Genomic DNA, 14731 nt, shown 5'->3' on the forward strand with positions numbered 1-14731 from the left:
ATTTTGATTTGACTTTTGTATGTGGTGAGAGACAGGGAGCTAGTTTCGATCTTCTGTGTATGGATATTCAGCTTCCCCAGCACCATCTAATGAAGAGACTGTCCTTTCCCCAATGCATATTCTTGGCACCTTTGTCAAAAATGAGTTCACTGTAGATGTATGAACTGTTTTTAGGCTCTCTATTCTGTTTCATTGGTCTATGTGTCTGTTTTTACGCCAGTACCATGCTGTTTTGGTTACTACAGCTCTATAGTATAATTTGAAGTCAGGTTATGTGATTCCCCCTATTTTGTTCTTTTTGCTCAGGATAGCTTTGGCTATTCTAGGCCTTTTATGATTTCATATAAATTTTAGGATTGTTTTTTCCATTTCTGGGAAGAATGTCATATTTTGATAGGGATTGCATTGAATCTGTGACTGCTTTGGGTAGTATGAACATTTTAACAATATTGATTCTTCCAATCTATGAACATGGAATATCTTTCCTTTTTGTGTGTGTGTCCTCTTCAATTCCTTTCACCAATGTTTTACAGTTTTCATTGTAAAGATCTTTCATTTCTTTGGCAAAGTTAATTCCTAGATATTTTATTTGTAGCTATTGTAAATGGGATTATGTTCCTGATTTCTTTTTCAGATTATTCGCTGTTGGCATATAGAAATGCTACTGATTTCTGTATGCTGATTTAGTATGCTGCAACTTTACTGAATTTATCAGTTCTAATAGTTTTTTGGTGGAGTCTTTAGGTTTTTCCAAATATAACATCACCTGCAAACAAGGATAATTTGACTTCTTCCTTTCCGATTTTGATGTCCTTTGTTTGTTTGTTTGTGCTTTTTTTTGAGACAGAGTCTTGCTTTGTTGCCCAGGCTGGAGTGTAGCAGCGCAATCTCAGCTCACTGCAAGCTGCGCCTCCCGGGTTCACACCATTCTCCTGCCTCAGCCTCCTGAGTAGCTGGGACTACAGGCGCCCGCCACCACGCCCGGCTAATTTTTTGTTATTTGTAGTAGAGGCGGGGTTTCACCATGTTAGCCAGGATGGTCTTGATCTCCTGACCTCGTGATCCACCCGACTCGGCCTCTCAAAGTGCTGGGATTACAGGCGTGAGCCACCACAGCTGGCCACTTTTCTTTCTTTCTTTTGTCTGATTGCTCTAGCTAGGACTTCCAGTACTAGGTTAAATAGCAGTGCTTAAAGTGGGAATCCTTTCACCTTCCTTTCCGATTTGGATGTCCTTTATTTCTTTCTCTTTTCTTATTGCTCTAGCTAGGACTTCCAGTACTAGTACTGGAAGTCTAGGCCAAATAACAGTACTAGATCAAATGACAGTGGTGAAAGTGGGTATCCACTTCGTGTTCTAGATCTTAGAGAAAAGGCTTTCAGTTTTCCCTCTGCAGTATGATACTAGCTGTGGGTCTGCCACATAAGGCTTTTATTATGTTGAGGTATGTTCTTCTTTCTACATCCAGTTTTTTTGAGGATTTTTATCATGAAGAGATGTTAAATTTTATCAGATGCTTTCCCAGCATCAATTGAAATGACCATATGGTTTCTGTCCTTCATTCTGTTGATACGATATATCACATTAATTGAGTCATGTATGCTGAAACATCCTTTCATCCCTGGGATAAAAGCCACTTGTTCAATGATACATGATCTTTTCAATATGTTCCTTAATTCGGTTTGATAGTGTTAAGGATTTTTGCACCAATGTCCATCAGAGATATTGGTCTGTGGTTTTCTTTTTCCTTGATGTGTCTTTAACTGGTGTTGGTATCAGGCTAATACTGGTCTCCTAGAATGAGTTTGGAAGTATTCCCTCCTCCTGTATTTTTCAGAATAGTCTCAATAGGATTGGTTTTAGTTCTTCTTTAAGTGTTTGGTAGAGTTCAACAGTGAAGCCATTGGGTCCTGGGCTTTTCTTTGCTGGAAGACTTTTTATTACAGCTTCAACTTGTTACTTGTTATCGGTCTGTTCAAGTTTTATATTACTTCATGGTTCTATCTTAGTAGACTGTATGTGTCTAGGAATTTAACCCTTTCTTCTAGGTTTTCCAATTTACTGGCATATAGTTGCTCATAGTACCCTCTAATGATCCTTTGAATTTCTGTAGTATCTGTTGCAATATCTCCTTTTTCATTTCTGACTTTATTTGGGTCTTCTTTTTTTCTTAGTCTGGCTAAAACTTTGTCAGTTTTATGTTTTCAAAACACCAACTTTTTCTTTCCTTGATCTTTTGTATTGTTTTCTTCATTTCAATTTCATTTATGTCTGCTCTGATCTTTATTTTTCCTTCTCCTAATATTAGGTTTTGCTTATTCTTGCTTTTCTAGTTCTTTAGGATGCATTGTTAGGTTGTTTATTTGAAGTTTTTCTTCTTTTTTGATGTAGGAGCTTATAGCTATAAACTTCCCTCTTAGTTCTGCTTTTGCTGTATCCCATAGGATTTGGTATATTGTGTTTCCATTATGTTTGTTTCAAGATATTTTTCAATTTCCTTCTTAATCTATTCATTGACCCACTAGTGACTCAGGAGCATATTGTTTAATTTCCATGTGCTTGTATAGTTCCCAAAATGCCTCTTGTTATTGATTTATTTTATTCCATTGTGGTTCAGAGAAGATACTTGACATAACGTCAATTTTTTGAATGTTTTAAGACTTGTTTTGTGGCCTAAGATATGGCCTCTACCCTTGAGAATGATGCATGTACTGAGGAGAAGAATGTGTATTCTGCAGCCACTGGATGAAATGTTCTGTAAATATCTATTAGGTCCATTTGGTCTATAGTATAGATGAAGTCTGATGTTTCTTTGTTGATTTTCTGTCTGGATGATCTGTCCAATGCTGAAAGTGGGGTGTTGAAGTCTTCAGCTATTATTGTACTGAAGTTTATCTTTCTCTTTAGCTCTAATATTTGCTTTATGTATCAGGGTGTTCCAATGCTGGGTGCATATATATGTATAACTGTTACATCCCATTGCTGAAATGACCCTTTTATATATAATGACCTTCTTTGTCTCTTACAGTTTTTGTCCTGAAATCCATTTTGTTTAAGTATAGCTACTTCTCATTTTTTTTTTTTTGGTTTCTACTTGCATGGAACATCTTTTCTCATCCCTTTATTTTCAGTCTATGTGTGTCTTTTTTTTTTTTTTTTTTTTTTTTGAGACGGAGTTTCACTCTTGTTGCCCAGGCTTAGTGCAATGGCGCGATCTCAGCTCACCGCAACCTCTGCCTTTCGGGTTCAAGCGATTCTCCTGCCTCAGCCTCCCGAGTAGCTGGGATTACAGGCATGCACCACCACGCCCTGCTAATTTTGTATTTTTAGTAGAGATGGGGTTTCTCCATGTTGGTCAGGCTGGTCTCAAACTCCCAACCTCAGGTGATCCGCCTGCCTTTGCCTCCCAAAGTGCTGGGATTACAGGTGTGAGCCACTGCACCCGGCCTATGTGTGTCTTTACAGGTGAGTGTGTTTCTTGTAGGCAACAGATTGTTGGGCCTTAATTTTTTCTTTTTTCTTTTTTTGAGACAAGGTCTTGCTCTGGTGCCCAGGCTGGAGTGCAATGGCATGATCTCAGCTCACTGCAGCCTCAACCTCCCAGGCTCAAGTGATCTTCCCACCTCAGCTTCTGGAGTAGCTGGGACTATAGGCATGTACCCCTGTGGCACCACCATTAGAAATGTGCTGGGTTAGACCTGAAGCCAATAAAGCACTGGGTCTTGCCAAGGCCTGCTGTAACCACTACCAGGCTACCACCTATGTTTGCTCAAGGCCCTAGAGCTCCACAATCAGCAGATGATGATACCGGCTGGGCTTGTGTCCTTCCTTTCAGGGTGGCAAATTCCCCCAGCAGGTTCAGAGATGATGTCTGGGAACCAGGGCCTAGAATTGGAAATGTTAGAAATCTACCTGGTATTCTTTCACTGCAGTAAGTTTGGCACAAAAACAGAGTCTCTCCCTGTGTCCACCACCACCACAGGCCCATGGGGAGTACTGCCAGGGTATCGACAATGTTCACTTAAGGCCCAAGGGCTCTTCAGTCATCTTGTGAATACTGCCAGGCCTGGGACTCACCCTTCAGAGCAACAGGCTCCCTTCTAGCATAGTGTAGGTCCAGAAATGCCATCCAGGAGCTAAGGCCTGGAATTAGGGACCCTAAGAGCCCATTTGGTACTCTTCCCAACTGTGACCAAGTTCAAATCTACACTACAAGACATAATCTCCTTTATTCTTCCCTCTCCTTTTGTTAAGCAGAGTCTTTACTTGTAGTCGCTACTGCTGGGTCACACCTGAAGCCAGCATGTCTCAGAGTCTCACTCAAGGCTATGGCATCTACTATCTGGTTACCACTGCTGATTATTCAGGGCCCAAGGGCTCTTTAGTTAGCAGGTGATGAATCTTGCCAGGACTAGGTCCTTCCCTTCAAGGCAGGAGGTTCCCTTCTGGCGCTGACTGTGTCTAGACACTATAGGCATCTAGGGCCTGGAATAGGGGTCTCACAACTCTACTTGATACCCTAGATGACTGTGGCTGAGCTGGTATTCAAGTTGCAAAACGAAGTCATTTTTACTCTTCCCTTTCCTGTCCGCAAACAGAAAGAAGGGGTCTCTTTTGTACTGGCAAGCTGCACTGGCTGGCACTGTGTGGAAGGGGTGACACAAGCACTTCCTTAGTCACCCTGGCTGCTGCCTCACTAGGTTGTGTGCCCCCGCAAGACCACTGGCTCTGACCCCAGCACTACTCTAGGACTTGCCTGGGAGTTGCAGTCCTTCTAGCCTAGACTGCTTTTCTAGTTCATTTAAGACCCCAAAGCACTCTAGCTTGCAGTGGCAAGGCTAGCCAAAACTCAAGTTCTGCCTGCTGGGAGAGAAAATTTCCCCTCTGACTAGGGTTAGTCCACAGGCTTCCTCTGTGGGCATTGGCTGAGTTCTGCTCAGTGTTGGCAGCACTAAGTTCCAACGCAAAGTCTCACAATTACTGTACTCTCACTCCTGGAAGTGTACAGATTCTCTCTCCATGCCACAGGCCACTGCAGGGGTTGGGAGGTGGTGTCTTCAATTCAAGACTGTCTTTCCTACTCCTTCCATGCCCCTTTTAACAATATTAAGTTAAAACCAGGTACTGTGATTGCTCATCTGATTTTTGGTTCTCAAGAAGGTACTTTTCTGTGTAGACAGTTGTCAAATTTGGTGCTACTGCAGGGAGGACAATCAGTGGAGGCTTCTATTCAGAAGCCTCGCTCTGCCTCCTCTCTCTCTCTCTCTCTCTTCTTTTTTTAGACAGGGTCTCTCCCTGTCACCCAGACTGGAGTACAGTGGTGCAATCACAGCTCACTGCAATCTCGAACTCCTGGGCTCATGTGATCCTCCCACCTCAGCTTCCCAAGTAGCTAGGACTACAGGTGTGTGCCACTATGCCTAGCCAATTTTTTTTTTTTTCCCTAAGACATGAGGTCTTGTTATGTTGCCCAGGCCTCGAACTCCTGGCCTCAAGCAATCTTCTCGCCTAGGCTTCCCAAAGTGTTGGGATTACAGGCGTGAGCCACTACACCTAGCCTCTCTTTAATTTTTTTAAATAATGATTTTTTCAAATAGGTAGTTTATTAGTATTATTCAAAAATTTAAAAGTTCAGAAGATTATATAATGAAAAGCAAGTCACCTTTTCATCCCTGTCCTAATCTTCTTCCCCATAAAACCACTATTACTGGTTTCAATCTAGAGCAGTACTGTCCAACGGAACTTTCTACAATAATGAAAATGTTCTGCACTGGTGCTGTCCAACACAGTTGCCTTTAGCCACAGGTAACTACTAAGTAAGCGCTTTAAGTGTAGCTAGTTTGACTAAGAAACTGAATTTAATTTTACCCAAATGTAATGAATTTAAATGTAAATAGCCACATGTGACCAGTGGCTACTGCATTAATACAGTATAGATCTAGAGAATCTGTCTAGAGTAAAGGTTTTTCTGCCTTAGCTACGTAATGTAATCACCTAGTGACCATTTAAACCTTCAATGCCCAAGTCAAACCCCAGACCAAATATAACAAAATCTCTGGAATGGAATTTAGGCATCACTATCTTTTTTTTTTTTTTCCGAGATCCCCAGTGATTCCAATATGCAACCACCATTCGAAGCCTCTGTTCTAGAAAATCTGTTATCTTACAAATAGATTACTTCTACCTAATATTTAAAAACTAAAAGCCTGGCCAGGTGCAGTGGCTCACTCCTGTAATCCCAGAACTTTGGGAGGCCGAGGCGGGTGGATCACCTGAGGTCAGGAGTTCAAGACCAGCCTGGCCAACACGGTGAAACCCCATCTCTACTAAAAATACAAAAAATTAGCCAGGCATGATGGTGGGCGCCTGTCATCTCAGCTACTTGGGAGGCTGAGACAGGAGAATTGCTTGAACTCAGGAGGCGGAGGTTGCAGTGAGCTGAGATCACGCTACTATACTTCAGCCTGGACAACAGAGCAAGACTCTGTCTCACACACATGCACACACACAAAAAAAACCTAAAAGCTTTTCCTGGATGCTGTTGATAGAACAAAAAAATAAAAATAAAGAAAAATAAGAACCAAGAGGAGTAATTTTCTTTCTAAGTTATTAATTAGGAAAATAACTTTCAATTGCTCAGGTACATAAATATCTTTATACCTATAGAGGGTTTCCCCCAAAGTAAGTCAATAGGGGTAATTTTTACATTTTTACTGGGACTGATTGGATTTTTAAAGCTAAAAAAGAGTTTCCAAGAAAGAAATATGATTTTCCTCTTTGTTTATAGGTATAATACAGAGAAGATATTTGCATTGCATACTGTTAAAGAACTCTTAAATATCAAGAAGAAAGGCTGGGCGCAGTGCCTTACACCTGTAATCCTAGCACTTTGGGAGGCCAAGGCGGACGGATTACCTGAGCTCAGGAGTTCAAGACCAGCCTGGGCAATACAGTTGAAACCCTGTCTTGGGCCGGGCGCGGTGGCTCACGCTTGTAATCCCAGCACTTTGGGAGGCCGAGGCGGGCGGATCACGAGGTCAGGAGATCGAGACCACGGTGAAATCCCGTCTCTACTAAAAATACAAAAAAAATTAGCCGGGTGTGGTGGCGGGCGCCTGTAGTCCCAGCTACTCGGAGGGGCTGAGGCAGGAGAATGGCGTGAACCTGGGAGGCGGAGCTTGCGGTGAGTCGAGATTGCGCCACTGCACTCCAGCCTGGGCGACAGAGCGAGACTCCGTCTCAAAAAAAAAAAAAAAAGAAACCCCGTCTCTACTAAAATACAAAAAATTAGCTGGGCGTGGTGGCGGGCGCCTGTAGTCCCAGCTACTCAGAGGCTGAGGCAGCAGAATGGCATGAACCCGGGAGGCGGAGCTTGCAGTGAGCTGAGATCACGCCACTGCACTCCAGCCTGGGCGACAGAGCAAGACTCTGTCTCAAAAAAAAAAAAAATTAGATGGATGTGGTGGCAGGCACCTGTAATCCCAGCTACTCAGGAGGCTGAGGCAGGAGAATTGCTTGAACCTGGGAGGCGGCTGTTGCAGTGAGCTGAGACCGCACCATCGCACTCCAGCCTTGGCTACAAGAGCGAAACTCCATCTCAACAAAATAAAAAAATAGGCCGGGCGTGGTGGCTCACGCCTGTAATCCCAGCACTTTGGGAGGCCGAGGCAGGCGGATCACGAGGTCAGGAGATTGAGACCATCCTGGCTAACATGGTGAAACCCCGTCTCTACTAAAAATAAAAAAAATGTTAGCCAGGCGTGGTGGCGGGTGCCTGTAGTCCCAGCTACTTGTGGCGGGTGCCTGTAGTCCCAGCTACTCAGGAGGCTGAGGCAAGAGAATGGCGCGAACAAGGGAGGCAGAGCTTGCAGTGAGCCAAGATTGCGCCACTGCACTCCAGCCTGGGCGACAGAACGAGACTCTGACTCAAAAAATAAATTAATTAAAAATAAATAAATAAATAAATAAATAAGTTTTGCATGTGGTGGCACAAGCCTGTAATTGCAGCCCCTCTAGAAGGTAAGGCAGAAGGATTGCTTGGGTCTAGGAGTTTGAGGCTGCAGTAAGCTATGACCATGCCACTGTACTCCAGCCTGGATGACAGAATAAGATCCTGTCTCTAAAAATAAAAAGTAATAAATAACAAAAAGATTTTAAAAGTTTAAAAACTACTGATATAAATATGTAACTGCCTAACATTCCAGTTATCTAAATCAGCATACAGGTAAGTATCCAGGTCAAGAAGGTAATTCATTAAATCATAAAGTTCCTGTAAAGTCTTGGTGATTAGTTCCAAATCAAACATTAAAAACAAAACCCGGTAATGTTTCACTGTATGGCTTTGGGAGCTGAGAAGCTGAAACAAAATGCTAACCCTAGGCACATGCTCTATAACCCTTGACTGTTTCAGAGGTATATATATATATATATATACACATATATACATTTCTTTTTTTTTTTGAGACAGGGTCTCGCTCTGACACCAGGCTGGAGTGCAGTGGTGTGATCTCTGCTCACTGCAGCCTCCGCCTCCTGGGCTCAAGCAGTTCTCCCACCTTAGCCTCCTGAGTAGCTGAGACTACAGGCGTGCGCCACCATGACTGGCTAATTTTTCTATTTCTTGTAGACACAGGGTCTCATCATGTTGCTCAGGCTGGTCTCAAACTCCTGGGCTCAAGCAACCCTCCCGCCTCAGCCAATCCAGCTGTAATCTCAGCTAAGATTACCGATGTGAGCCACTGTGCCCGGCCTCAGAGGTATATTTAAAGATAGTTTTGCACTGCTCTACCGTAATTTCTAGTATGGTCCTAGCTATCTTAAACAAAGCTGTCAGTATATATAACAGTCCATTTTTAAATTACAAGGATATATTTTTTTCTTTTTCTTTTTCTTTTTTTTTTTTTTTAAGACAGAGTCTCACTCTGTTGTTCAGGCTGGAGTGTGTGTAGTGGTGGGATCTCAGTTCACTGCAGCCTCTGCCTCCTGGGCTCAAGGGATTCTCCTGCCTCAGCCTCCCAAGTAGCTGGAATTACAGGTGTGTGCCACCATGCCCAGCTAATTTTGTATTTTTAGTAGAGACGGGGTTTCACCATGTTGGCCAGGCTGGTCTCAAACTCCTGGCCTCAAGTGATCCGCCCACCTCAGCCTCCCAAAGTGCTGGGATTACAGGTATAAGCCACTATGCCCAGCCAGGATATGTTCTTTTCTCTGCTTCCTCTTTGGGGTTACTGCCTCTATAGCTAACAGGACACCACATATACACCAGAACTTGCATTGACATTAAGAATTTTGGCATACACTACTTCAGGAAGAAAAGACAAAACTGAGGAAAAGGACTGGCAAAGAGATTAAAAATGGGGCTATAATTACATGAAATAATAATAACAACAACTAAGTTTTTTTTTTTTTTTTTTCGAGACAGAGTCTTGCTCTGTCTCCTAGGTTGGAGTGCAGAGGCATGATCTTTGCTCACTGCAACCTCTGCCTTCTGGATTCTAGCGATTCTCCTGCCTCAGCCTCCTGAGTAGCTGGGACTACAGGTGCCCGCCACCATACCCAGCTAATTTTTGTATTTTTAGCAGAGATGGGGTTTCACCATGTTGGCCAGGGGGTCTTGAACTCCTGACCTCAAGTGATCTGCCTGCCTCAGCCTCCCAAAGTGCTGAGATTACAGGCATGAGCCACTGCACCCGGCCAACAGAAACTAAGATTTATATAGCACTTGCTATGTGCCAGGCACTGTTCTAAGTGTTTTACATTTAAATTTCACAACATTCCTGTCAGGCTGGAATTGTTATTATTCTATTTTACATATAAGGGCAAAAAAATGGTCACATAATTGTTAAAAGATAAGAGCCAAAGGTTTGAATCTAGGCAATTTGACTCCAGAGACCATTGTCTCACCATTAAAGATAGCCTGATAATTCAACCATTCACATTTACTGGGACCCTGCTGTATGCAAGGCAGCATGTAGGGAGCTCAAGGTACAAAGATATGAAATGGCTTTCCTTTGTGTTTGCATCCGAATGATCACAGAGCTCAAAGTTTCCTTCTACCAGTTACCATTTCAAAATAATCTTTACACTCAAAATACTTCCTCAAATAATTAAGGATAATTGCTATGAAAAATGATTATCAAAGCAAACCACCAATAGTTTAAAGAGCTTCAAATATTAATCCAGGCCAGGCATGGTGGCTCACACCTGTAGTTGCAGTGCTTTGGGAGGCTGAGGTGGGAGGACTGCTTGAGCCTAGGAGTTTGAGACCAGCCTGGATAACACAGCGACACCCTGTCTCTACAAACAACGACAACAACAACAACAACATTAGCTGGGTGTGGTGGCATATGCCTGTAGTCCCAGCTACTTGGGAGCCGATGTGGGAGTACCACTTGAGCCCAGGAGGTCAAGGCTTCAGTGAGCCATGATCATGCCACTGCACTCCAGCCTAGGTGACAGAGCAAGACCTTGTCCCAAAAAATATAAATAAATAAAAATAAAAGTAAAAAAAAAAACTTAATCTAGAGGAAAGCCTTTAATATGCCATGACAATGTAGAAAATGGAGACATTTTTTACATTAACGATCAATTTACACAAAATGTTAATATACTTGGTGTTTTTCCCAGTTCCAAATTATATTGCTGCAACCATGTAAGTTGCATATGGCAAGTTCATGCTGTAAAAATCAGATATGAATTTGTTGGCATCTCATCAAAAGTAGCACTATTCATTCTTATAAAATCTAATAAAATTGGCCAGGCGCGGTGGCTCACGCCTGTAATCCCAGCACTTTGGGAGGCTGAGGTGGGTGGATCACGAGGTCAGGAGTTCGAGATCAGCCTGACCAAGATGGTGAAACCCCGTCTCTACTAAAAATACAAAAAAAATTAGCCGGGCGTGGTGGTGGGCGCTGTAATCCCAGCTACTCAGGAGGCTGAGGCAGAGAACTGCTTAAACCCGGGAGGCGGAGGATGCAGTGAGCCAAGATCGCACCACTGCATTCCAGGCTGGGCGACAGAGTGAAACTCGGTCTCAAAAAAAAAAAAAAAAAACTAATAAAATTGTTGTGTACTTTTTAAAAATTATTATTAAGAAAGCAGAAGAGGCAAGATAAGATTTCTATCCTGCTGGAGTGGTTCATGTATGAAAGACATTTGAAAACCACTGTCTGATAGGACAATATACCTAATAATGGTCAAGACAAGATCTCTAAGATCTCTTGTATTCCTATTTCATTTTACCCTAAACACTGGAATTTCCTGGTGGCTGGGTAATACATTATGACCAATGAGAAAATAAGTGGAGACATTACACATTTAGAGTAGTAATAAAATTTTAACTTGAAAAGTATGTGGAAACAGGCTGGGCGTGGTGGCTCACGCCTGTAAACCCAGCACTTTGGGAGGCTGAGGCGGGCGGATCACAAGGTCGGGGCATCGAGATCATCCTGGCTAACACGGTGAAACCCTGTCTCTGCTAGAAATACAAAAAATTAGCCGGGCGTGGTGGCGGGCACCTGTAGTCCCAGCTACTCAGGAGGCTGAGGCAGGAGTATGGCATGAACCTGGGAGGCAAAGCTTGCAGTGAGCCAAGATCACATCACTGCACTCCAGCCTGGGCTACAGAGTGAGACTCCGTCTCGAAAAAAAAAAAAAAGAGAGAAAAGTATGTGGAAATAAATAATAGAGGTTAAAAATTATATTTAAATACAAATAATACATTTTGCAGGTATATTACATGAAAAATAAATGTATGCAGGTAGCCAACTCTTGCTCATATCTGAATAGAGTGCTTCTATGTATCAGAAACTAGCAGTATGTCCTTGACAAAACTTTGGGTATAGTTTTTAAAATATACAAGCGCAATGTAAAATAGATTAATCAACCTAAAACTCAACTGTGTCTAGGACTAGAGTAAGTGCTACAAAAATTTAGGAGAATACAGAGTTCCTGCTCTGAACATTTCTTTAAATTAACATCTAAGTCAGTGGTTCTCAAATTTTAGCATAGATCAAAATCACTAGGAGAGCTTTTTAAAACAAATTGCTGGGCTCCATTCCAAAATTTCTGATTAAGTAGGTCTGGAATGAGACCGAAGAATTTGCATGTCTAACAAGTTCCTGGGTAATGCTGATATACTGCTGATCCAAAGACCACACTTTAAAAATCACTGAATTACAGCTAGGCACCACAGCTCCCGCCTATAATCCCAGTGCTTTGAGAGGCTGAGGCGGGACTATCGCTTGAAGACTGGAGTTAAAGAGTAGCTGGGGCAACAGTGAGGCACCGTCTCTACAGAAATAAAAATATTAGCCAGGTGTGGTGGCATGTCCCTGTAGTCCTAGGAGGCTGAGGTGGGAGGATGGCTTGAGCCTAGGAGTTTGAGGCCACTGTCAACTATGATCACTGCACTCTAGCCTGGGCAACAGAACGAGACCCTGTCTCTGAAAAAAATATATGTAATTTTTGGCTCTCTCTCTATATATTTTTTGGCTGGGTGCAGTGACCCATGTCTGTAATCCCAGCACTTTGGGAGTCTGAAGTGGGAGGATCATGTAAGCCCAGGAGTTTGAGATCAGCCTGGGCAACATGGTGAGACCTCGTCTCTACAAAAAAATAAAGAAAATAGGCTGGGCATGGTAGCTGATGCCTGTAATCCCTGCATTTTGGGAGGCCAAGGCAGGCAGATCGCTTAAGGCTAGGAGTTCGAGACCAGCCTGGGCAACATGGTGAAAACTTATCTCTACAAAAAAACTATAAAAATTAGTCAGGTGTGGTGGCACATGACTGTAGTCCCTGCTACTCAGGAGGCTGAGGTGGGAAGATGGCTTATACCCTGGAGATTGAGGCTGCAGTGAGCTGTGATCATGCCACTGCATTCTGGCCTCGGTGACAGAGCGAGATCCCATATCACAAAAATAAAAAAATAAAGAAAATAAAAAATAAAATTAGCTGGGCATGATGGCACACACCTGTAGTCTCAGTTATTCAGGAAGCTGAGGTGGGTGGATAGCTTGCGCCCAGGAGATCAAGACTGCAGTGAGCCATGACTGCACCACTGCACTCCAGCATGGGTGACAGAGTGAGACCCTGTCTCAAAATTTTAAAAAGAGGCCGGGCTTGGTGGCTCATGCTTGTAATCCCGGCACTTTGGGAGGCCAAGGTGGGAGAATCACTTGAGGTTAGGAGTTCGAGACCAGCTGGCCAACATGATGAAACCTCGTCTCTACTGAAAATACAAAAATTAGCTGAGCTTGGTGGCACACACCTGTAATCCCAGCTACTCAGGAGGATGAGGCAGGAGAAATGCTTGAACCTGGGAAGCTGAGGTTGCAGTGAGCCAAGATCGTGCCACCGCACTCCAGCCTGGGCGACAGAGAGAGACTGTATCTCAAAATTAATTAATTAATTAATTTAAAAAAATCACTGGATTACTTCATTGTCTTACAAAAAAAGCTTGCTAATTCTGATTCTTTATTTTCAAATTCATGTTACTGCTTTTGTCCTTACCTTTATTTTAGGGGAAATCACTATGAATTGGAAACCCATAAGAATTTGAGAAGACAATAAAACTATACAAATGAAGGATAAATATTCCATTTATTTGATCTAAACATTCAGGAATTTCAGTCACGTACAACTAGCTATAATCACAGAAGTAATTACTGAGACTGAGAAGAAAAAAAATCAGACAAAAGCAGCAGAGGCATGCTGTTAATTTCTTATTTTTCTACCATAATAAATTGGAGTCAGCAGGGAGGAGTACCATTAATAGCCAAGAAACATAGATATGGCAAGAAAAACAAAGAAGAGACACGAAGGAAAAAAATGAAGGGGATTAGGATAGCAGCAAGTGGGATCAGGACTTCAAGTGAAAATGGATAAGAAGCAGACACATTAAGGAGGAAAGAGACATACAATGCACAGAAGTGGCCAGAAAAGAAGAAAAAAAATGTTAAACAAACCATCCAAAAGTGTGGGGTAATTCACTAAAAGGACAAGCCAAGCCCTCAAAACTAAATAATTAAATAACTCTTATTAGGGTATTACTATGCCATATTAAAGCACACCAACAACACAGGAATCTGGGCACATTTGGTAGGAAAGAAAAGAGCCATGCATACTTTTAGTAAACATAAATGACTCTATACAGTACAACTGTCATAAGCAAAAACTCTGAGTCGCAAGGAAAAGATTCAAATATAGGTGATTCTTATCAAGGCAAAAACAAGTATTTTATACATCTTAGCAAAAAATTTGATAAAAGTTGGATCCAAAAAAGTCCTGGCAATTAATGGGTACTTAATTAAGTACAAATATCAATCATCCAGATATCTGTGACTTTTCAAAGTGTTACCCAAAAAGAGAATGGGGTCACATGAAATGTATTATCATCACTTTAGTTGAATTCTCTAACAATTTTTACTCACCAGGGGGAAGATCATCAACTTTTGCTAGGTCATTCTCTTCTATTCCAGGCATCCCTGCATCACCACCTCTTTTGATTTGTTCTGCCCAAGTAACAAAAAGATAGAATTCTATCATTTTTCTTACATAATTTGAAAATGTTTTGAAGGAATGTAACAATCAGTTTCTAAAAGTAATAGGCTACATCAACTGAACATTTTTATATCTTGCTTTGGATATAGCTGTAACTCTAAAATAACTTACTCTTTTTTCTCTTCTATCAAACGATCCCAATTTGAAACAATGCAAACACTTAATCACGTGT

The 14731-nt window shown here is 42.1% G+C and overlaps 1 protein-coding gene across 2 annotated transcripts in view; it reads right to left on the minus strand.

Moving 5' to 3' along the window:
* CASC4 (cancer susceptibility 4) overlaps positions 1 to 14731 on the minus strand; it is a 124746-nt gene that overhangs the window by 60413 nt on the left and 49602 nt on the right. For both annotated transcript variants that reach the window (XM_003266836.3, XM_003266835.3), the window contains exon 6: positions 14430 to 14510. In XM_003266836.3, the coding sequence (XP_003266884.2) occupies positions 14430 to 14510 (81 nt within the window). The remainder of the gene's footprint in view (positions 1 to 14429; positions 14511 to 14731) is intronic.

The sequence above is a fragment of the Nomascus leucogenys genome, chromosome 6, assembly GCF_006542625.1.
Source record: "Nomascus leucogenys isolate Asia chromosome 6, Asia_NLE_v1, whole genome shotgun sequence".
Taxonomy (NCBI): domain Eukaryota; kingdom Metazoa; phylum Chordata; class Mammalia; order Primates; family Hylobatidae; genus Nomascus; species Nomascus leucogenys.